Raw genomic sequence first — 25634 nt, 5'->3', positions numbered from 1 at the left:
AGCACTACAGCTGTTAAATGTGCTCCAGCATTTATAAACCCACTTCAGAGATGCTGGCTACAGCAAGTGGCATCTAAATCTTACTTTTTTTTTTTCAGTTACATGTGCCTCCTCCACCAACTTTCTTAGGCTTGTCATCTTACACCTGTGAACTGTAAACAGAGGTGTTTATATCTGTGTTCCCACTAAAGTGCTCAACCACACCATTATGAGCACACTGTGTTTTCAAAAATTCACTTTATGTATAAGATAAAATCTTTCCCTACCTTAGAAACAAACTGAAATTGACTTAAAAACCCTTGGATATATACACCCACATAATCCTGAAATGAAGGAATAAGGAATCTATCAGAGTGGAAAGGTACAAAAAGGAAGCAGGCTGGTCCATCTTATGTCCTTCAGCTTGAAAGCAGGACCTGAAGTGAACTGAGTGCAGCGGCATCATAGTGCAAAAACATCATCACTGCTCAGATTATTAACTTGCCAGAGTCTTTTCAATTCATGGATTTCAGACTTGTATAGTCTGTACTCTTTCCTTTACACCTGCAATATGTTCCCAGATCGTCTCAGGGAAAGAACTAACTGTGAATCTTCAACAGCATGGCCTTCCTTAATTAGCTTCCAACTAGCTGCCTGCCCAGAATTCATCTCCTGCTGAGGGGTATAAAGTGACACTTCTGCCAACCTGCCCACCTGAGCAGGATCATGAAAAACAAAAACAAACAACAACAACAAATTAAAAAAAAAAGAGTTTAAATTCTCTAAACAAGAATTAGAAATAGAAAACAAATCCCCAAAGCTCCAAACATCCAGCGTGTGGAATCTCTCCCTAAACAATCTTGTTAACAAATTATTTGGTATATTGCACTGTTAACAAATTAAAATAAAACCATTACTAATATGCCAAGCTTGTTCAGGTTGTTCTGGGTTAAAACAATTTGTTTGCTGTTATCATCTGCTATAGTAATCAGCCAAGTACACAGAAGAATTAGTACTTCATATACTCCAGTGTGCATTTTTCGTAAGGGGATTCAGAACAGCTTACTTATCTGACTTAAAATAAACATTCCTTAAGTTATTTTATCTTGCTATGTCATTCTTCTACCTGGATATTTAATTTTAGATAAAATATTTGTAGATCTATTACAAAATAAACCTCGAAAGCCCAACAGGACAGGATCTGTATTTAGCGATGCTCTTCTGAATTCAGAACCACCATGTCAGCAGTTGCACTCTTTTCCAGTTCCAGTGCATAGGGGTTATATTCTTCTTCAAGCTTTTTCTTCCAGATTTTAACTAGAGAACATTAGATTAAAACAAGAAAAACAAACAGAAGAAAAAAATAAGAAAACAAAAAGATCCCCGAAGTTACTGCATAACACTGAATAAAAAACTTAGAGTGAAAAGTCACTGACTCTCAGCATCCTCCTCCTCCTCAAATCAAATGCTGAGATAATTTGGCATGTGGGCACATACACTGCTCAGCACCAGATGAAACCATGCAAGCAGACTTCAGGCTTTAAGGGATGCACTGAGGTCCTTGGTCCAGCCATCTGCCCAGGTGAAACTTAAAGTCTGAAGGGGGCTAAAGCAGTCAAATTTTAGGGCTGCCTGGTATTTTGTGATAACTATTGTCAGCTGAATGCATTAGCAGAGATGCAAGACCTTTACAAAAACTTGAGTCTACTGTAATTACAAAACATACAGTTTAGGAAAGAAACACATGATTTTCTAAGAAGTATATGTAATGAGAATTCTTTAAAAGCCTCCATGAACAAAGCAGTGCATTTCACCTAACATCAGAGGATTTCACAGAGAGATTTTGTCTTTCTCAGCCTGAGCTGACCTCAGGTTCACAGAACTAGGAAGAAAAAAATAACAGTAAAAAACGAAAACCACACAGTTCCTCATTACTAACCATTAACATGTCAGGTGTCATTAGTTTCAGTGAAAATGGTAAAGCAGACTGAAAACTTGAATCAAAAACAAGTCAATAAATACTCACTGTAATTTGGTACATCCTCATCAGAGTTCCTGGAAGAAGTGTTATCAGCTTCTGATAAGCAACTTTTTTCTAATTCAGTGGTTACAACGCTGAGTTCCATTTCAGTTTGCCTTCCTTCAGCTTCTTCCTGTAACGCTGCAACCATATCTTCATATGCCTTCCTGGCCTCTGTTGTCAGCTGTACCATTCTATGAAAATGGTCCTATGGAAATATAAGATATTAGTATAGCTTGTATCAGACAAAGCTTTGTTCACACAAGTAAGCATTGCAAAGTTTAAAAAGCTGCTCTATGTAATACATCCATTTTCACGGCACGCTTGTCTTGATGATTCATTCAGACATGTATTCAGCTAATCAGAGCAAGGTGATGGTTAAAATTATCTTCCATATTCACAGAATCACAGAACCGTAGGGACTGGAAAGGATCACTGGAGATCATCTAGTTCAACCCACTGCTAAAGCAAGTTCCCTATGGTAGGCTGCACAGGAAAGTTTCTATGTGGGTTTTGAGTATCTGGGCAGCCTGTTCCGGCATCCTGTCACCCTCTCAGTGGAGTTTTTTTCCTCATGTTTGTATGGCATTGCCTATGTTCCAGTTTGTGCCCACTGGGCACCACTAAAAAAGCCTGGCCCCATGCTCCTGACTTCATTTTTGCCTTAGTTTTTCCCTAGCTGCAAGACAATTGTAAATGCATCCACTTGTTGCCTGAATGCTGCAGCTTTGCACCAGTTAACTTGTTATAAAAGTATGAAAAGCAAAAAAATAAAAATAAAAATAAAAATAAAGCATTAATAGAAACAACTCTTCTGAAACATTTTGAAAAGAGATCTAAGTGGAGATGATGTTAGCAAGAGATGGCAAAATCACTTAAAACATAGTGCTGAATGGCCATACGTTCATAATTAACTCCACACAGATATCACTGACTTGGGATGAAGAGTGCACGTGTGCAAAAGCAAAACGAAACCTCAAAATCTGAATTATTTTTTCCCCTGAAGGTAAAGTAGTAAAGCTTAACAAAAGCCTGAAGTTTATCTTTCAGCTCACCTGAGCTCCATCATAGCTAAAAATCCCCACGACGCTCACAGGCACCGCTTTGTTCACACAGCGGCCGAGGGCCTTGCGATTAAGAGCAAAAACAAATGGTATGTTCTGCTCACAGGCACAGTCAATAATGGTATGCAGAGTCTCATCCAATCCACCTGGAGCACACAACAGAACTGACAATGAACGAGGCTATTCAAGCTAGAAGACTGTAGTGTTAGGAGATGACAGAAGCTGCAGGAATATGGGAACATCTAGAAATAATGATTAGTAAGACAGAATGTGTGGATCTCAGTAACACTACTAGGAGAATTTGACACTTTTTCCTTGTTTAGCAGTAGTTTGCTGCTATTCCATGCTCTACTGCACCTGAGGAATAGCACTTGCTACAGGAACCAGTCAACTATAAAAAAATCCAAATGTTAAGAAGCTATTTAAAAATTATTAGAAAAAAATAACAGTAATTAGCAAAACAACTCTTAAACGAAGTATCACTGAAAACTTACTTACCCTTTGACTGAATCTTTTCGCAGTTAGGAGAGATGATGACACATTTCAGTTTTTTCAGCCTCAGGTGTTTCAAAACTTCTCTAAGGCCCATAACAAGCCTGCGTTTTATCTTTGCCTTTACTGGGTCTTTCTGATACAAACGATCTTGGAACCGAACCAGTTCTTTTAAGAGATCTGTCACGCAACTGTCAACTTCTTTACTAAGCACTTGGCTGCAGTAACTGTAAGGAAGAACAAATTAAATGTTAACAACTCTGAAATCTCAAATGTGTCTTTGCCTTTTTTCTACTCCCAACCCACACACACTTGTGGCATAAAAGAAAAAAAAAATACATTGGATTTTTTTCATTGACGAATAACTTAGAGGAAAGTTTTATAAAAGTGTTAGATACAAGTAACAAACTACACTCAAACATACATGCAGGATATATAAATAAACACACTAAACCCATATTTACACATTTGTATGAATATGTTAGTATTTTTTTTCCATTGAAGCATTTTTTCTGATAACTTTCATTCTGACAAATCAAAGTACAACCAACAGTACAACAAGTTTTCGTTAAATATATTGCTACTTATAACAAAGATGGAAATCTGAAACAAATTTCTCCTTCCCAGATTCATATTGTTTGCCTTCCATCCTGCTTCACTTAGCTATCAAAGCACAACCTTGTGGTTTTCACAAGGAAAGGATGATAACAGACGTACTCCATCCTTCTGGTATTCCCTGGAAAAGATGAGCGTTCCAAATGAACCATCTTTTACACAGCCATTCAGTAAGGAAGGGTAGAATTCAGTAATCAAGGGAAGAAACCAGAGATACCTCAACCACACACCCAACAGAAAGATGCCAAGTGGTAAATTCACACATCATTATGAGAAAAGAACTCATGATCTATGCTGGCTTTTGAAGACATACAAGTTTGGCTTTGAAGAGGTTTTTTTTTTTGGTTTACTGTTTTGTTTTTTCACTAAAGTCTCAAAGTCAACTAAAATACTGAAAAACTTGGAAAATCTAATCTAAAGAATACAAAATATTTATAGCTGAATGTTCTACACGTTGTAACAGATAGAACAACCCCCTTGTACATATCCCACCCTAACAAATAGGGCATTCAGTAAAACGCTGTTGCATAAACATCAATTAAGTAATTTTCTAAATTAATTTCTAATAAATTAATACATGGCATCAAGAGAAAAAATAACAGTGGCATCAAGATTATTATTTATTGTAAAAGCAACTATAAAGAAGGCCAATGGTGCCTTTAAGGGAGGAAAATCAGAAGTCAAACCGGCTTGTCTTTAACAGTTGTTAAGACCTGTCATGATTACTACTCTGGATCTCTGACCTTTTCACACACAGTAAAGATAATTTCTTCTTTTATAAGGAAGCATGCACAGCTATCTATTTAAACAAAACTGAAGTGTCTGCACAAAATAAATAGCAAATCTACCTTTTATTTCTCTGCCTTGCGACAACATGAGGATCTCATCTCACTAGTCACATTCTTTACATGTTTGCCATTCGGCCTGGTACCAAAAAGTCAAGCTACACTCTAAAAATAATTAAGGTGTCTTACTCTTATTGTTGAGTATTAAACTGGTACTCTTATTAATTCAACATACTTATACTAAACAGCAGATCCTTTTCATTCCTTAGCCTCTCGTTAATTTCTCATCCTTTTTTTTCCTGCAAGTGAAAATTACAACAATGTACAGACTTATTTCCCTGGATATCATTTCTTCATTTGTGTGTCAGCTTACAGAAAACTGAAAAGAAATGTAGAATCATTAATCTAAACTCCAAACATTGTTGCACAGAATGCAGTTAGCATACGTTGTTAAAAAATGCTACATTTGTGGAAAAACAAGCATCAGTACAATCAATACTTACTCTCTAAATCTTCTACTATGAATTTTTGGAAGATTAGAGATTGATTGCTTCGAAGTCATACAGCTTTCTGTAGATTCCTTGATCCCTGTGCTCTCCAGAGACCCTTCAGCAACTTGCATTACGGGAACAACTATTGTGCAAATAAAGATGTTTCAATAAAAAGATACATCACAAAGCTGCTGTGAAGAGATTAACTTCTATCTCCCGAAATTACTTCAATTCCACAGCAGCCCGTGGTAATAGGAAAACAAGTCATTTATCTTTGTTTTTCTCTCACTTGTACCTCTTTTAAAAATAGACTGCCAGAAGGATACAGAGAATCTCATTATCCCATATAAATCCATCAGGCATTGAAGTGTGAAGCAATTATTTGAATACCTCTTACTTAGCTACAGAGAGTAGCAACTTGGGCATACTTTAAACTCTACATAAGCCCATGCTGAACCAGTGAAAATTCTCAAGCTACAGTTTTTGTTTGGCAGCATTTGGTACTATTTTTTAAAGTACCATGTGTGCTCACTCACAGATCTCTATCTATGTACCATATTACAGCATTCTCTTAAAAATACCTGCTTGACTATCCTGCGGAAGTGTTTCGTCTTCAGTAGTATTTTCTGCAGACACACAAGAAATATCTCCATCTTTTGGTACTGCTGTCTGTTCTAATAGGTGTTGCTGTTTTCGCAGTTCTCTTTCTTTCAAAATAATCTAATAATAATAATAATAACAATAATATTTAAAAATCAGTATCACAAAGTAGTTTCCCTTAATATGTGCTTACATACAGGGTACACAGAAGAAGGAAGGTAAGACCTGTTTAATTCAAATACACTGTGGTAGGTGAAAAAATGATTGTGTTTTTTTAAACTCATTTTCTAAAACTGTAGCTGGCCAAGAAGCACTTAATGTACACATGGCTACTATCTCAGCTCATATGCTCAAGGTTTATAATGAATTACACCATGGAAGCTAACTGCCAAAATAAATTTATTCTTACATGTTTGAAAGGAAGAATGAGGAATAAAAATAAGCTTCCTACCATACTCAGAACACCAACATAACAGAGTAGATATTTGTCTTCTCAGACCCAGTTCAGAAAATAAATGACTTGAAGACAGAACACCCAAAGACACAAAGTAATCACTGTCATCCCCCAAGAGTTTGTTACTGTTTTATACTGTAGAGTTCTCAATCAGCACAGAATAAGTACTGACCAAAGCATAAACTAGGGATGGAGTGCTACATGAGGAAAGGAAAATGCTAGATATGAAATCTGTGCTATTTCAAAACACTCAGTATAGAAGGCATAACAACCAACAATACGAATGGGCAAAGAGGGAAGAAAAGAGAAAGCCCCTGGTTGATCGAACACCAGCTTCTGGAGAGTCAGCAGAAGTTCCACCTTGGAAGAATACAGATACATTAATTAAAAACTGCTTGTTCCATTCTCCTCAGTCCTGCAAATAAGCATACCTCGTCCAAAACAAAGTTTATTTGGACACTGTCCTGCAACAATCATTTGCACACACTTTTGTACTGGCAGTTCTTCAGCTATTAAGACATTTAAGTGAGGAATGAATTTTGGGGTGAATTTGTATATGTCATTTGTCTAGACTTCTCCCTCCCCTTTTCTTCTTAAATGAAGGAAACCTAGAACTGAATTTAAACAAGAGGAAGCCAAGGTGTGGATCTGTGTACTATGAGATTTAACTGACTCCAAGTAATATTAAATTAACTTTAGCCTGTATCATCCGCTTTAAGGTAAAAATATCAGCACCTTTTTAAGAGGTGTTGGTCTCTTTGCTTTAGGGACTTCTCTCTGCTTCCCTTTCTTCACCAAAGGAGCACTGGAATCCAAGGGGTTATGAGGCATCTTTTCTTGGTTTAACCGGTGATTTTTTGTGGCTGTAGCAGATTCTTTAGAAAGCAATGGTACGGCACCACCAACTGAGATAAAAAAGAAGTCTGCATCAGACACCTATAAGAAAATAGCTAAACCAGAATCTACTGCAAGAGTATACTAGTTCTGTTGCAGTCATTAAACATATTACATTTGTGTTGAGCTGCTATTAAAAATGCTTACAGGCAACCCTCTGTCACGAAATAATCTCTTGAATAAGTACACTCTTTGACATCCAATAAGTTAGTAACATTTCCCAACTATCATCATGCTACTGGAATCACAAACTGTATTCCAAAAGCAGAATTTGGCAAATCACTGCAGTCCACGCTACCTTCAATATTGAACCATTCCAGCTTAGTGAACCTTCAGGAATCTCCAGGTTTCATTGTAATGGGATTTCTTCCTCCATGCTCACATTCTGTATTGTGTTAACATGAATACTGAGTTCTAGGATTAAAGCTTTTAGACTTAATTGCCATAAGTGATCTGGAGCACTCACTCCAACCATTCAGCCATGCCTAAATAATGTTGGTTTAAGTTCATTTGCAGGTAAGTAATAAGCAAAGTAAAAATACTGCTAAGTCTCTCTTGCTTAACAGGCACTGGTCTTGGATGCCTAATATACCTGCATTTTTCTGAGTGCTCAGGGCACAAGAAATTGAAATGACTGATGAAGCGACTGAACCTGGATCTGTCAAATCACAACCTAACAACTCTCCATGTACAACTTAGATCACTAAGAATTACTGTATGATGGCGACAGCACTCTGTCAGACCTTCAGGACTTGTAATATAAACCAGGTTACATTACCAAGTAACAAACAGGATGTTGTAAGTAACAGTGAAATGTGTTTGACACCTCTGCACCTGAGGAAACCTCTTTCCACTAAGAACTACACAAAGTTTCTGGCAATTTGTCTTCAACCATCCTCATTTACTGCTGCCAAAGTACTTACATGCTAAGCCTCCAATGTCACATACCCTATAATTAGCATAAGCAGCTTACTTCATAAAGCTGCACATAGCAACTTCTCTTTTTGGGTCCTGTGTAGCAAAGGCAAATTGAACACTGCCAAGAATGCATATTAAACATTATGACATGAATGCTCTTCTGATTAGCTCTTTTTCCTCAGCACCAAAATAAGGTGAGAAATTTTATCATCATTAACCTCTAGCAAACATTATGTTTCTTTTTGAAAAATATAAGGCACTAACACAGTCAAGACCAAATTTATACTTTCAACAAGAAATACACAGAGCTACTTGTTTCCTGCATATGCATTAACAAAGTCTGAGGATTCTATCACCAAAGTGCCATAATGTTGCATTTTTTTTAATAGTGATCAATTCACAATCATCAGGAACAACAAAACTCATCCCTTGGCTTGGGCTGACTGATTCCCATTTAACCTCTGTGTTTGCAAAGGGATATTTTTTTACTTAAGTTACAGTTCTAGACCTTTTAGCATCACTGGGATTTAAGATGGCATTTCTTACCACATCACTTCTTTGTGAGTTAAAATCACAATAGCAAGACACTTAACAAGACAAAGCAAAAACCTTCAAAAACATCAGTATTTTCTTCAAAGCTCAATTTTAATAACTTTTAGTAATTATACAAGGTATTCTTTCACAACTCATGGTCCTTAAGATTTTTCTTTCCGCAGGTCTTCCCCCAAACAATTCAGATTTTCTTGTATTTTTAAAACAAAGAAAAACTAACAGAATGTGACCTTCTCTGGCACGTTGTGAACTGTGTTCCTGCTTCACAAATCACTGCGTATCAGAATCAAGTGGCATTTAGAAGTTTGAATAATTAGGTGCAATTCAAGATGAAAGACAAAGAAAGTAAATTTAATCATAATCAATACCTGAAAACACAACAGGTTTAGAAGATTGTTTCGATTTCTCTGTTTGCTGCTTCTGCTCCAAAACTGCCAACATGCCACCCAAATCCAGTTGCACAGGAATTTGGCTCTTCTTACCACTGCTCTTGGGTGTTTCCTGAGCAAATACAATACAGATTAGGAGTGCTTTCCATTTCAGAATACAGAAACTGTTTAACAACATGTTTTTACCACCTTCATTCACAATACTTCTCCTTTTTAGATTTTATCGAATTATTTCAACCTTCAGACATACATTACCTTCAATATGAATGAGAAAAAGTTAAAAACAGTTCAAATAATGTATTTTTACCTTTTAATAGTTACTAGAACAAAGCATATAAAATTGAGGCAAGAGCCTCATGTCAGTATCCCACATTGGTCAAACTGCCACCTATCTTTGAAAAAGAAAAGGCTTACAAGAATTTGGTTTCGATGAAAGTGCTGTGAAAATACTCTGTGAATCTTATAGGACATGTGACTGCAATATAAATGTATCATTATCTTCAATGTCTTTTGATTGATAAAGGAAAATTCACAAACTTTTCCTTTAAGCAACATTTCCTCCTAAGCTGTTGTCCTCCTGACTGATTTGAAGAGAAGCTGAAAGTAGTGTCCCATGATTGACACTACATGCAATGATTTAAAATGTAAAAAAAGATTACAAATGCATAGCTCAGTAAAGACTACGAAACAATGAACTGTAACTCCAGAACATGTTAAGGCAATAACTTACTGATATTGTACATATGCTGGAAAATTAATTATTATCTCTTGTTATAACACAACTAAAGCCTATCATTTCCTCTTTCTGAGATCACTTCACCTGCATCAGAGCTGGGTCAGAACCTACTCACTAATCTCACTGCAGTGTTCTTCTCCTTGCACCAAGCTAAGCAGATCTCAATGTCTTAATCTGGCCTAACACTTCTGCCAGAAATTCTCAGCTTCTAAAGACAATCAGTGAGGGTCAGATTTATGCCATGACCACGTAAAATGGGAAAGAAAAACTCCTGACAGTGAAACTCACATCACTAGTGAAAAGCTAGCATTTCTCCCTAAAAACTGCAACACAAATAGGGAGTTAACAATAACTACTTCTCAATGTTTCGAAAAAAGAACATGTTGTAATTTACCTCAAAGTATGAAATACAAAGTATGAATACAACTACAGATGAGCCTGGAACAAGTCTTATATTTAAATATGCAAGTTTCCTTTTTCCTTTTGAATTTTCAGTTTATTTTCAAGCATTCCTAATTTACCTGCATTTTCTTCTTATCTAACATAAAAGATGAAGCTTGCTTTCCTGACAACCCATCCACCTTGAAAGCTCCATCCATTGTGGAAGAACGACTGTTGCAAAACTCTTTGTAGAGATGGATCTTTGAAATTTATGGACAAGAGGTGATAACGAAGGAAGATAACATAACAGAAGACATTCAAAGAAGAGAAAAGTGAAAATAATACTAAATTAGCATAATATATACTAGTCATCCTATGTACAGTAAATGAGTTTCAAAGCTGTAATCAACACCTTAAGTAGCAAGCAATTCTTCTATAAGTGCAATCATTTATCTGTTGCCATATTACTTCAACAGACTCATTATTTCCATATTTTCAGATTTGGAATTATAAAAAGCAAGGCATGTTGCTTTTCAGATACTTGTTACAGAGGAATATAAGTGATTTTATGATAATACCTTTATAATCTGTGTATGTTTTGAGAGACCATGTCCCATCAAAGCTTATAAAAGCTCAAAGGTTTCTTTTATTTAAGCTGCAGGTCTGCAAAGCATTTTCTTCACAGCAAATGTGGTTTGAGCAACCATGTTGTCTTTTGCTGTTTACCTCTGACCCTCAGTGAAATTTACTGCCTCAAACAAACTTAACAAGTGTGTTTTGCTTTTTTAATACTATTAGTATTCACAGTGAAACAAAACCAAGGATAAAAATTTCTAGCAGCAGAACTAGGTTTAAAGAAACAGAAACATGAAATTTCGCCTTTATTATTAATTATAAGAACATCTCTGTAATTGATGTTTGAGATTCATTCTCAGATTGAATGAATTTCATCATTTGGGCTGGTGGGCCTGTTGTCCCTCTATCATGGACACAGATCTAGAAATAACTTTGTGACAAGCTGTTTACTCATCAGATCATTACTGACAAATCTGGTGGCCTTCTACGATTGAGAGATGTCATCTGTGGACAAAGGAAAAACAACTGATAAAATCTATTTGGACAACTGCAAGGCCTTTCATATGGTCCCACACAACATTCTTCTCTCTAAACTGGAGACAGTTGGATTTGAAGAATGGAGTATTTGGTGAGTAACAGTTGAGCTGGGTGTGCTCTGACTGTAGGAGAATAGGCTCTGGGGAGACCTCACTGTGGCTTTCCAGTACTCAAAAGAAACTTACAAGCAGCAGAGTGACCAACTTTTTACAAGGGTATTGCAGTGGGATTGCATGCTCACAGCCTGAACCAGTAAACGAGCATCTGAGTGACCAGATTGGAAGAGCTCAGATCCACCCGTCCTCAGAGCCTGCAAGGGTTGCCCCCTTCCCTTGCTCTCTTCCTTCCGGTGCACCAGAGTTCAAACGACTCTGACAAGCAGCTGCATTCCTTTACCCCAAGGCTGCCAGGAGGGGTGAGTGAATTCCCCTTTTCTCTAGTATCTTGTTCTATAGTGCCTGTATCTCAAATAAAGGCTCTGTCAACCACCCCTGTTTACAGGTATATAGTCATCAAACATGGGGAACAGTATTAAACTAAAAGATAGGAGATTCAGATGAGGCGTTAGGAGTAAATGCTTTGCTCAGAGGGTGGTGAGATGCTGCAGCAGGCTGCCCAGAGTAGCTGTGGATCCCCGGAGGTGTTCAAGGCCAGGCTGGTGGCACCCTGATCTAGTGCATGGCAACTCTGCCCCTGACAAAGAGCTTAGAACTAGATGGTCTTAAAGGTCCCTTAAAACCCAAGCCATTACATGACCCTATGTCAGCAGTTCACAGAACAGAGTCTGAACCCTTTGGTTCACACTATGGGACTACAAGTAGTCCTTTCTTGCTTATTTTCTTAACAGTCAGATTACATTCACAATATTACTTACTTCAGCCTGCTTTCTGACAGCAGGAATAAATGATGTTTTCTGAGATCCTAATCTGTTTCCTCTATCAGAAGCAGCCGCCAGATCAGGAAACTCCTCAGCATCCTAAACAAATAAGACAAAGGATGTTGCATTTGTAAGAACTATTATGTTTGTGTTACTAAAACTGAGTTTTCCAACATTCAAATAATTTTCTTCATGTTTATCTTCATCACAGTTTGCCTCTCTGTACAAAATTCAGAAGCTGAGTGCAGGACCACCAACTATAACAAACACTACAGTAGTTAAGCCATCCGTACAGTAGTAGCTAATTCAAGGCTGAAAGAAAGAACATAGAAAGAAAGGCTTCCAACAGTAGCCTGTTATCGCTATCAGCTGATACAAATAATTAGAGGAAAAGAGCTCCTAAAGAAGTGTTTCTCAGATCATATAACAGTCTTGCAAACAACTCTCCTCTTCCGGTGCAGTCTCCAGCTGTGCAATTCTGCCTTAAATACATTAGTGGTAAAGAACAAAAGGATAGGTAAAAGGGTAACTAGTAGACTAGCTGACTGCTAGTACAGAAATAAAAAAATAAATCAGTCAAGGGGCTGTGTAGGCTTACTTGCAAGTATATTTTATTATCAGTTATCCAGATTCTGGATTAATCAAAACACTGACAGGCTGCAGCTCTCTCTACACTGGCCTCCTTAAGTCCAGGAAAGCTCGCTAATTCTATTGGAATGACTCTGATCCACCAACCTGGTTTTCATTCAATTGATTCTCCTCCCACTTTGTGAAAGGCCTTGTTAAGCTTCCAGTAGTTACAATACTAGTGAGCACACCATCATTTCTTCTGATTTAAACAGCCCAAGCTAGCACACCTAAGAACAGGCATGCTCAGTCTTAGCAGACACTTCTAACTATTTTTAAAAGAAGCGTGTAAGTAGGTCAAAAGAAGACTGTGAAAAGGGGAAGAAAATTTCAGATACATTCTTCCATCATAGGATTTCTTCACACAGGGGTAGTACCTTTGGATTTAAATAGCCTTCAGTAGAACAAATAGTTATTTCAGTTTGTCCAAATTATTTCTTGAGTTTGCATAAACTTTTGGCATTTGCAACTTCCTGTAGTAGAGGGAATAGTTAAATTCTGTATGGCTTAATACCTATTTGTTCTTAACTCTGCACCTATGGGAACCAGAGAACATCAAACAAAATAATGAGAGCAAGCAGAAATTTTCCTTTTTATCCTTTTGTCTCTTCCAGTTCCCTCTAAGACATCTATTTTACAGAGAGTCCTACTTTATCCAGTTTCACCTCCAATGGGAACTGTTTCATACCTCTGATTGGCATTGGAGCCTTTCCACTATCTTTTTTTAGTTCAAATATGTGTATTTTTTAAGAAGAGGTGGCACACAGTATAATAGAATCCATGCTATATTTAGATCAGATCTATCCTGGATTTGTATATTGTCATAACTGTATGTCATGTCTTCAATTACATTTCCTATTTTTCTAATGATTCCTAACACTGTTCGCATGTTGGACCAGTGCTACAGTGCAGGCCTGCTTATCAGTAAGAGTTCTCATTTCTTCCTTCAGCAAAAATGCCTAGTTTGGAGCCAGCCATTGTGTATAGGATTTTTCCAAATGCGTTACTTTTCACTCATTAGCAGTTTCTTTAAATTAATGACTTCTATAAATCTAGTATACAATCCACACCACTGATACAGTGAGTAGCTGCAAATATAGAACCCTAATTCTTAATTCTCAGAGTCCACAGAAGTTCTATCTATGACCTTTAATGCTTTTCTATATCAAGAGCATCACACGCATCTCACACATTTTTCATATTGATGAACATTTCCTGCAAACCAGGAGTCTCTGAAAGCTGTTCCCAACTGCCCACCCAGACGTTCCATCCAAATCATAGATTTCAGTATAATGTATATGTCCTGTTCTATGATTCTATGTTTGTTGTTTGTTTGTTTTTCATTTATGTCTTCAGGAAGACATGACCTTTCTACCAGTTTCTTGCAATTCTGGCCATTCTTTAGATAAGTCACTCCCAGATGTTGCAGGACAGAACCTGCAGATCTTGATTTTCTATACACAATTCAATAAAGAAGATGTCTGTTAATAAAACCTCATCTCTTGCCCTTTCAGGACAACAAATTACACAGTGAAAAGAACAGGTAACCACAGTTCAAGTTAAAATGTAAACTACAGATGCCAGCCAGGAATGTCTTCTTTATGCTGTCCTTTCACAGACTGAACATTATGTACACTGAATCAAACATATAATTCAACACATGTTGAAATGTACAATTGTACACATTGTACAATATTGGCATTACAGTAAAGCACTGTTAAACCACAGACTACACAACAGTTCTTTAAGGTGGGAGGACCTAAAGCTTTTGTAAAACTGGTTAAACAAAGTATCAAAACACTAATGTGTATATTTTGATCACGTGAATATGAAAAATAATAATAATAATCAGGAATATAAACAGTGACATCTACATTCCATAAGAATTGTTTCCAGATTTGAGACAGGTAGAGATGTATTACCAGTATTACTTTTTCTAAAACTCTGGCACACTGTGATATCCCCATCCTTTTTGCACTTTGCTTTACCAACAGTTATTGCAGGATATTTTTCACTTGGGAAATCTACCATTTTTTTGGAACCTGTTAATTCCCAGACTCAACAGTCCCTCCTGCATGAATTCATACTCATTCAATCCTTTATAAATTAAAAGGCACATCTGTTCCCTCCTCTAACTTCTAACATGAACCTTAACTCAAATGGGCCTGACAGAATTTCCTCTACTAATGACATCTGATATTAAATTTGTAGAAAGCTGATTAAATTCTGGTCTTCCAATACATACTTGTAACATCAGAAACAACAATACCACCTCAACAACAAAAACCTCACTACCGTACCTCAATCCTTGGTGGTTCCTGTACTGTAGTAGATTCATTCTGAGGTTTCTCTACATTAGCAGGTGGATTGTTTTTCTTTTTCTTTTTCTTCTTTTTCTTCTTCTTTTCTGACTCTTCTTCAGGCTCAGTTTCACTACCATCATTTTTTGTTTCTGCCTGGTGACAAAAATCATGAGGCATGACAATTAGAAATTGATTTATTTTATCATTACCTACCAATGAAAATGCAAATGACCGCACTTACACATGCATCTAGTATGCATCAGCCTAGGCTAGAACATAAAGTGACAAGGAAAATTCAAGATCTCTTAGAAATTCAGAGGTAGTGCAAGAACTCTTCAAGTGAACCACACTGCAAAATTGTCAGAACATAATATGAGCTTTCACTAGGCAGTACCCATGAAGGACAAGATTTCCATGCTTTGTGCCTGATTTAGAAGTTGGAACAACAAAGTTTTGTCTAAATATAGTGTATTAAAATCAGCTATTTTGGAAGTTGGTGTTGCTGGAGTTGCACTGACTCTTTGCTATCTTGATACTCTTTTTTTTTTTTTTTAACCACAAGAGAAGAAAAATTGTAACAAAAACAAGGTAACTTTATATTACTTATTAAAAGTTACATTAGAAGCAGAACAAAGTCTAAGAAAAAGTACCAATGTTAAATTAGTTTCAAGTGTACAGTTCTCAAGTACCTTTGCTTGACTATCCTGCTTCCCTTTGGGGAGACATTCAGATGCTGGTGATAACACAGTTTTCTTTGGAGGCTGTGAAAGTACCATGGCCCAAGACACACATGGCTGAGCAGAGCCATCTGTAGACATTTCAGGAAATACTGCTGTGGAAAAACAAGTGATATCCAAAGATGTCAGAAAATATTTCTCAAATATTCAGAAGATACAGAACCAACAGAGGATCTGTCAAGGACTAGAAAATACAGAACAGAGCTTTATGTTTTTCGGAGGAAAAACTGAATTCAGTTGCTTAGTTACACAATTTATTCTACTCCACCTACTGTCCAGTGCTATATGTACACATTTAAGACATTAATTACAATTTGAAATCATACTGTCACACTACCTAAATAACTCTATGCTCATTTTCTAACCTATTTTTCTTTAAAATTATGAACTCATACTGCATTTACATATTAAATTCCTTTACTATTTATCCCACTGTAACTTAGATAGCCTTTGCATACAAGGTCATATCAATATCAATATCTTCTACTTTCTAAAAACTTCCCACCTTGTAGGTAGATAAACACTACCTAAAAAATTTCCTTATATGCCCCCGAGTACAGCAGTTTCATCCACCACCACTTGGTGGTAGCAGTGTTCTGGAAGAATTACTCATTCCAATCTGTAAATATTCCTAGAACATAGCAAAAACACAGCTTAAAAGCAAACAAACAAAAAATAAACAGACAACCATGAAAACTTCCAATGAGAGATCAAAGGAAATAGCTTATTGGGTTTATATGGCAAGGTTTTGGTAGGAGCAGGGCAGTATGGATGGTTGCTGTGAAAAAAAACCAGGGGCTGCCCCACAGCTAGCTCCAGCTAGGGTAATATGTTTAAGAAAGGGTAAAAAAAAACTGCTGTGCAGCAGCTGCGAGAGACTAGGTGAGAAAAAATGTGAGAGAAACAGCCCTGCAGACACCAAGGTCAATGAAAAAGGAGAGGTGGAGGTGCTCCAAATGCTGGAGTAGAGATTCCCCTGCAGCCTGTGGTGAAATCTCTCTGCTGCCTATGGAGGACCCCACAATACAGAGATGGCCACATCCCGAAAAAAGCTGCTGCCTGTGGAGAGCCCACACTGCAGTATACTAACGGCAGGAGCTGCAGCTCATGTGAGACACACCACATCAATCTGTCCATGAAGGACTCTACTGTACAGAGAGGATCCAGTAACTGCTTGAGCAGTTACTGAAGAACTGCAGCCTGTGGCAAGGACCCACACTGGTGCAATTCACGAAGTCATATTATAGTCATATTCCTTGGGACTTGCTGATGGACCAGTAAAAAGTGGAACAAGGAAGGTGTGGCAGAGCAAAACTGGTATGAACAGACCACAGCTCCTATTCCTCACCCCACTGTGCTGCTCAGGGTGGGGAGAAGGTAAAAGACTTGGGAGTGAGATTGACCCAGTGAAGAAGGTGAGGTTCAGGAAGATGCTTTTAGCTTTGTCTCTGTTTCTCACCATCCTACTTTATTTTTGATTAGCTATGAAAAAATCTTCACTGAGTCTGTTTTGCCCATGATGAAAGAAATAACATACGCCACAGAATAAAAAAGTATATACTAGACTCCAGACTGACAGCTATTTAATTACCATGATGGTAAGCAGTAAGTAATCTCTCTGTCCTTATCTTGTTTCACAAGTATTTTCATCTTGCTTTTTCCCTCTGTCCTTTTAAGGAAGGTAAGTGCAGCTTGGTGGACAACTGAGGTTAACCCACCAAAAGCAGCTATTTTATTCATGGGGATACAAACTGAAGATACCATCTGGTGGGAAAACGTTATCAGATAACAGTTGCTGGAATAACTATCTTCACAAAATTCTTCAACAACTTTGAAAGAATAAAGAAGTACATACTGGACTCTAGACCAACTGCTATTCCTTTATTTTTAATTGCTTATCAAGACTGATTAAATATTTTTTCAGATTTATTGTTGAAAAATTTTAAGAACACCTCAACAGATTTCCAATAATCGATATTTATTATTTCCTCTCCTAATAAACAGCAAGGGAACAATTCATGGAAGCATTAGTTCTTCAGCATCAGTGAGACAAAAAAGAAAGAGGACAATCACAGTTTTGATATACTATCAAAATCTAGATGCAAGAATAAGCTACAAGTGGTCATCTCATTTGGAAGAAACTGTTACAACCTTATTTTTCCTACTCTGTAATGAGTTTACAGCTTAATTTTGTGTATATTTCAGAGTTCACCAGCTTCATAATACTTCATTATTCTTAATTGATGACATACAAGCAGTTCAAATATGAGAAAACAATTTATGTTGGCAGTACTTACCTCTACCATCAAATGAAGAGGGAACTAAGCTTGCTACTTTTGAAGTTCTTGACGAGGCTTTGCTTTCCACAGAAACGTCTTTCTATAAAATAAGGGGTCAGGTATCATAAGAGTACGAATAAAAGCACTTGCTTAAAGAAAGCTAAACATTAAAAAAAAACCTCAATCCATGTAATATAGGGAATTTTGTAGCCCACCTTTTTTTTATTTTTTACTGTTCTTAGTGGAAACATCATTTGGGCCCTATTGTATATTAAAGTATAAGCAGATGCCTTTCCTCAGTGGCCCAGGCAAGATGCCTACTTCCATTGTACAAAAGCATCCGAACAATGACTCTAAAGAATGAACAAGAAAAGGTTTTAATGTTCCAAGAACACTGAGAACCACATCTACCCATCAAATTAAAGCTAGCAACGGAAAAAAAGAAACAGCAAAATGCATTTTCGCCACCATTAGCAGTTTTTCTCTTAAAGGTACCAGCAGTCTTTCGCTATTTGCATCCTTCAAAATAATTTACCTATAACCTCTGCTAAAACTCTGATTCAGCATATCACAGAATCATAGAATCACAGGGTTGGAAAGGACCTACTAGACATGTCAAACACCTGAATGTGTCAGTACTGCATTTACTAACAACTGCAAAAAATAGGAATAGGAAAATCTGCAAGAATAATGAAGTTAAGCTGCACTCTTGTTAAAGGTAAGAGGGAAAAACTGTCAAGAAACCTCAGGGAACGTATGTGCTCTGGATATATGAGCCAGAAGTTCAGACCACAGCAGTACCAAACCAAACTGTAACGGGGCTTGAGCTTTCTCTTGTCTGCTAGTGTACAGAGGCAGAAGAAATAGTGAGAAAAAGAAAGCAAGAACTGATGCCTGCATTTGCAAGAAGAAGCGTAAAACTTCCAGCTATGAAACTTCCTGCTTGCAAGCTACTTAATCAGGTATTAACATACTGAATGCAAAAATAGTTTCCTGAGCTTTGGAAAGAAAACTATTTTTATGAATTCTGCAACATGAAAGCATAGCTAACCTCTGTGTTCAATAAAGGAGACATCTGTGGTTGACTAAGGCACATAATGTTACTTTCCACTGAACACGCTGGTCCATTTTCATGATGCACATTCAGTATCTCACAGCTTCCCAAACTCTGCAACTTGTGGAAATCCAAAACAGTAGTTTCAAATGCGTGTACAGGAAAAGACTCCGTTTTTGGAGTTTGAGTTGACTTCTTGCTTGCAGTTTTATTGAACCTGTCTGAATAAAGAAAGTAAAGTCTAAAAATAGATCTTGCTTGCAATCATTTCTGTATCTGTCTTATAGCACATCAGTGACATAGTCAGCAAAAGAATTATTGCTATAAATATCTTACATTAAAAAAAAAGACAAAACACAAAAGAATCTAGTGATTACAATCAATGGGGATAGAAAACACCAAACTGACAACTGACTGTGAATTCAGATACTTCCTTACAATATTTTTGTTTCAATTTACATGAGCTCATGCAACCACCAAATGACTTACTTCTACACAGTAAGAAAATATGTTGTTTCTTAACTGTTTTAGATGTAGAAACACAATCACAAACTGGACTTTACATCACAGACAACTATTTTATGGATACTCTAGGTATTTCAAACCAAATATCCCATTTGTACCTGGCTTCACGGAATCTCTGCTGCCTGCAGAGGTCTGGAATGCAGTCCTTCTCATAGTTCTGACAGAAGAGTCCTCTCCATTTTGCTTCTTCTTGTCTGATTTTTTCTCACCCTCCTTTGCTTTCCTCTGCTGCAAGTATTTGTCACATATTTAGTTCATTTTACTTTAACTTTGTAAAATTTTCAAGCATTCCATGCACTACAGTTAAATACATATCTGGAGTTTGAAGATGCATCATAAATACTATACCACAACCACATATAACCAACAAACAGAACAGTCAGTTAGAGGTTTGTTAATGTATTTTATCTGCCTGGTCAACTGTGCTACTTATGCCACATATACACATTCAAGAGGGATTATTCTACATTTCAACTACACATTTAAGATCTCACTAACATTAATCACAGCATTATCAATAGCTTATAATCAGTTGGTCTTAAATTGCCCAATTCTTATTTTCTACAACTGAGTTTGTTCTAGAAAAGGGCTAAAATCCTAAAAGCATTCCAAGTTTTTGACTAAGCTACATATCACAGTCAAAATGAGACAAGACTATTGTAACAACACTCCAACCACTTGCAGCAAACAGGATGGGATGTGATTAGAAAAGCTATCTCTGCATGTTCACAGCAAAGCAAACATTCACCAGTATTACACAGAAGTCCTGAAGCCTTCTGATTTTAGCATTCTTTGGCAGACTTGGGCTCAGGAATCAGAGAGGCAGGGAAGGAACAGGCACCTATGCAAATCATGCTGCATCAAACCAGATGCATGGCTTAACTCTGTTCAGAGGATCAGGAATTGAATTCGAAGTACATGCAGCACCAATACGATTTTCAATAGTGGGAGGATACTCCCTGGCCCTTGAAAGCTGTATCGTTAAAGCCCCAGGACGTTTGACCAAATTACTGCAAAGCCACTAGGTTCTACTCTTCTCTTAAAGATCACAAAAGGTAAATTACAAGTGCTAAAAAGACAGTCAAACAGTACCCAGCTCAGCCCTGGTTTACTTAGACCACAGAAATGCCTCTTCCAAAAAGAATCATTAAAGATTTTTGTTGAATATCAGTTTCACTTTTGACTGAGAGTACTTCTAATATGAGTCTTTACTCCCTGTCCACTCCATTATGCTCCTCACAGAATCACAGAATTGTAGGGGCTGGTTATCTAGTCCAGCCCCCTGCCAAAGCAGCTTCCCAGATCAGGCCACACAGGCAGGCATCCAGGCAGGTCCTCCTCTCATTTGGATTGTTTTCTGCAGCAGGTCTTGGAAATGCTTGAACAATAAATGTAGTCCAGTAACATGCTGGTCATGTAATTGATCACAGCCATCAATTCTCTATTATTTATGCTTGTGGAGGCTGCTACTGTGCTCAAAAAAAAGGAACTCCAACAGCGAGTAGGGGAAAGCATGTTTCACAAATGTAATGTATTGGGCTTTTTTTTTTTGTTCCAGCTACTACTTTATGAGGAAAAACAATACATTCCGTTCATGTCCAAAAATGCTGCTTGGAAAACTGTACTGACTAATTGTAGAATGTGATGAACACTGAAATCTGAAATTGGGCTCATTAATACTATCATCCTCCTTAAGCACCACTCATTATTACTACACAAACAAAGGGTGATTAGTCACTTCAAAAATGAACAAAACATTTAGATTACTTTAAAGTCAGAATTCATTTTTTTAAAAAAGTGTGTTTGCTCACCTTTGAAAGACTTTTACTTTCTTGTCTAATTGGATACTTTTGTTCAGCAGATTCGCTGACTATTCCGGAATCATTATGGTATGTTGACCCATTAGAATGACACTGTGAGACAGCTACTGGATTTGTATTTGAAACAACATCAGGTGAGCGAGAGCTGCTGGAGTATTCATGGAATGCAGGATCTCCCACAACACTATGTGATGGACATTGAAAAAGAGATGAGAGGCCATCCCCAGGCAAATCTTCAGCATGTACTCATTGCTTAGATAAATATACAATTCCTTGGCTGAAGAATTGTTTAACAAGAAAGCTATATTTCAAAAGAAACGTATTCCATGTTATTTCAACCAACTATTTACTAACTGCCATATATTCTTTAATAAATAGTGCATTTTGTTTTGGATAAAACATGCATTTTGCAGCAAATATTTAAAAATACAGATGTTACATGCTTCAAGTTGCAAACTTAGTCTGCTTGAGAGTTATAGCCCACACTTCTGCTTAAGGGTATTCGCTTTCTTTGCCCTTTGTTTGGTAGGCTTTCTCTTGTGAAACAAACTAAAAGCACAGTATAACTATATGACATGCATTATGCGCTTGCCTGAAAAAAAAATACAAACACTAAACAGTGAAGCCCACCTTAAGATGGCATAACAACAAGGTACAGCATCTTATGGAGTGTAAGGATGTGTTACACAGCCTGCAAACAGACTGTAGTTAACCATAACAGCTGATGAACGCACATGTTTTATACAGCATGCTTTATTCCTTCAGCTGTGTACTTCAAACTTCCCTTCCAATTTCGTTCTATATTTTCTATATAAACTGTACACTGAGATACAGATTTGATAAGGGAGACCTGGCAGACAGCTCAACACCACACAGCCACTCATTCACTTCCTCACAAAGGGGCAGGGGAAAGAATTGTAGGAAAAAAAAACTTGTGGGATGACATAAAGACATTATGATAGGAAAGAAAAGTGAGAGAAAAAGGAAGCTGCATCTAAAGTAGTTCAGCACAACATCCCAAACTCAGGTTTATAATAAAAAAGTGGAAAACACTCCCACCAGAACAAGATGCATTTGCAATTGATAGACTGTAGTCAAAACAACTCTTATAGTTTACAAAAAAAAAAAAAAAAAGTAGTAAGTCTGAGTCACAATAAAAACTACAGCTCAGCCATAACACAGCTCAGCCATTCATGGGAATACTGCTTCTGCTCCTGATCTTCTTAATGCTAAAAAATACCATAAATAAGACCATACATATCTCATTGCTAAACCACATAAAAATGGGTTGAAGATACTCAGAATCTCCATAAATAAAGTGTCTGACACGCTAAGAAAGCCTGGAATTAAAATGTTCTCTAACGCTATACCTGAGCTTTGTAAGGACATAACAATAATTTTGCAGTAATTCCAAAGTTAATTCAATGTTCAGAGTTCTACGAACCTGAGAAGCAACTGGAAGGCTAAATAAAACAAAAACAAGTATTACAGTACTCAATTTCCAATCCCAGTATGTGGGTTTTATTCTAGGCTGCTCTGGGGTTAACAATACAATCATAAATCTACCATGAATGCCTGTTTTACAGGCCTCATTAGAAAAATACTTTTAGAAGGCTCTCATGTTCTTAGTAAGAGTTACTTTCCTGGGATGCGGAGGTTGTGAAGAGGAGATTGAGGAGTAACTTCATACGTTATTTACAGTAGGAAAAACACTCCTGGAGGATAGCCTTCTTCTTGATTCTGTCTCAGCTTTATCATAACACATCCACTCTTTCACTCAAGAACAAAATTCAGCATAGAATCACCAGAGCAATGATTACAGACCAACAAGCTAATAATCCACTGCAACATGGGACTTTGGAGACAAGAGGTGAAGTATCAGGTACTGTTGTGGTTTTGTGGTTTTGATGCCGGTATTCCACATCAGAGCATCACGCAGCAGTGAAGGAGTTAATGCTGTGGGAGCAGCAGAGGGGAGGGGCGGAGCTCCGCACCGGATGCCAGGCGGCGCTCTGTCTGGGCGCGTTCCTCTGGGCTGCCGTGGAGGTTCAGCACGCGTGCTTCCCCTGCAGTTTCCTCCTTAATGTAAGCTCACAGCTTTTGGTTTGGAAATTTTTATCTTTCTCTCAATTGTTCAATTTTATTAGATTTAGTAAAGTTACCGTTCCTTCTCAGATCGTGCCGTTGTTTTCTTGTAGACCCATCTCTTCCCGCTGTTTCCCCCTCCCCCTCCCCCTCCCGGAGCGCGGCCACTGACGCAGTTTCTTTTTCTCTCCCCTCTCCCTTCTCGGTTTCCCTTGGGTCACTGTCACGGACAACACCGTGACAGGTACACACCCAAAGAACAGAAATTCACAAATCTAAATCTTGAGGACAAGGGACAAGAATGTATTTAGTCAGTAAATTAATGTATTAGAGCTTTGACTTTCTGAGAGTAATCAATATCTAAAAATGGAAGGTTACAATCCCCCATGAAATAAGATTCAGAAAATAAACATACTTATCCAAAGATGGCTCCTGAACAAATGTGTAGCCTGTAGTTAAATATCTAGGAAAGACACACGCTGCTGAGGGTTCTGGCCATGCAACTGTTACCGCTGCACATTTTGGAACAAATGGTTTGACCTCTGCTGACAACTCGATGCCCTGAGAAACAAAACGTTTTTTGGCTGCGTGCATTTTGAGATTAGTATTCTAAGTGAAAAATATACTCACCCCTGTGAGCACAACTCTCAGAAAAGTTTGCTCTCTTCCAGGAGAATATGAAAAACAAAGCTGACCAAAAGGAAAGAGAAGCAAAACCAAGGAGCCCTAGGCAAAACGTGGCTTCTCTAGAAAACCATTTCCTTTAATATCCACATCTAACACACGTAAAGGTCACTTACAGAGCACAGAGGGACTGTTCAACAGAGGATGCATTAAGAACTAGCACACAAAGTCTTAGTTCAGATTCAAACAATGTGATCTAAAGCTCACAAGGTGTGACTAACACTGCTGATACACCTGACTCTGGAAGTACATATTAATAATAATGGCTTTGTGTACAGTTGTGTTTTAAATTAGTCTGTGTGGAAATAATGCTTAATTATAAAGCATTCTCATTTTTTATACAATGGCAATCCACTAAGATAGATTTTCCACTTGTTCTTAAGTACCACCGATTTAAAGCGGTTATCTATGTACATGTAGTGGCACTGAGATGTAGGTCAGTGCACTCTCTGCCATTACAGTGCCACACGGCTTCTACTCACTGCAATAAACGGAACAGGTGTTCCAGACACGTGTGCATTCCTGGGTTGAACAGCACGCTCTATGAAAGCCTTGCGAAGGGCAGTTTCAGTAACTAAATAACACGTGAATTTCGAAAATACTGAAATAGTGAATACTTCCAGCGCCCAGGCATACAAACCGGGCTCAGCGCTCCCTCTGGTGGCCTGCACTGACTTCAGCATGAACGCGTCAGGACCTCTGACAGACTTAAGGAGCGCAGGAGCTGCAAGCTGCTCCGCTCCTGAGCACACCAGCAGCTTCGACTACACGCCGAGCGGCCGCCTCAACAGCGGGAGGTGGACTGCGAATTCTACAGCGCGTAACACAGGAGTGTGACTATACAGAAGCGGGGAAGGCTATGTGGGAACGGGGTTGGTGTCCAGACGGTAGCAGGCGGAGCTCGCCCCGTCTCCCGGCGGGGACACAGTACCTGTCCGGCTCCCCGAAGACCACCACCGGAGCGCCCGCCCCGCCCCGCCCCGCCCCGCCGGGGGCTCCTCATCCCCCGCCCGGCTCCGGGCCTCACCGGGCCCTCGATCGTCCGACATGGACGGGGGTGACCGCTCCACCGCGTTACGCAACAGGCTGGCCGCACGCGAGGCCGGTGCCTCCCTTACCTCGCCGCCTCGGCCCGGGCCCGGCTGCCCATCCGCGAACAT

General features: G+C 38.1%; 1 protein-coding gene across 2 annotated transcripts; it reads right to left on the bottom strand.

Moving 5' to 3' along the window:
* Positions 1-94: 94 nt before the first annotated feature.
* Positions 95-25634, bottom strand: SECISBP2 (SECIS binding protein 2). 2 transcript variants are annotated; one of them, XM_065740651.1, is made up of 18 exons: positions 25593-25634; positions 24206-24351; positions 21697-21889; positions 19984-20113; positions 19358-19581; positions 18325-18406; positions 15980-16119; positions 15288-15443; positions 12358-12459; positions 10511-10630; positions 9233-9365; positions 7236-7405; positions 6028-6166; positions 5459-5588; positions 3562-3782; positions 3055-3209; positions 2006-2207; positions 95-1296 (listed from the first exon to the last, which is right to left on the bottom strand). In XM_065740651.1, the coding sequence occupies exons 1-18, from the start codon at positions 25632-25634 to the stop codon at positions 1187-1189; spliced, it is 2595 nt and encodes an 864-aa protein (XP_065596723.1). In that variant the 3' UTR covers positions 95-1186. The 2 variants fall into 2 exon arrangements, with proteins under 2 accessions (XP_065596723.1, XP_065596724.1); XM_065740652.1 differs by lacking the exon at positions 24206-24351 and having other exon boundaries at positions 19984-20125; positions 21706-21889; positions 25593-25631.

This window comes from Cyrtonyx montezumae, unplaced genomic scaffold, assembly GCF_038088225.1.
Source record: "Cyrtonyx montezumae isolate F1298 unplaced genomic scaffold, pur_monq_1.0 scaffold_29, whole genome shotgun sequence".
Taxonomy (NCBI): Eukaryota; Metazoa; Chordata; class Aves; order Galliformes; family Odontophoridae; genus Cyrtonyx; species Cyrtonyx montezumae.
The sequence above is the reverse complement of the archived record's forward strand: the minus strand, read 5'-3'. Positions and strand labels throughout refer to the sequence as shown.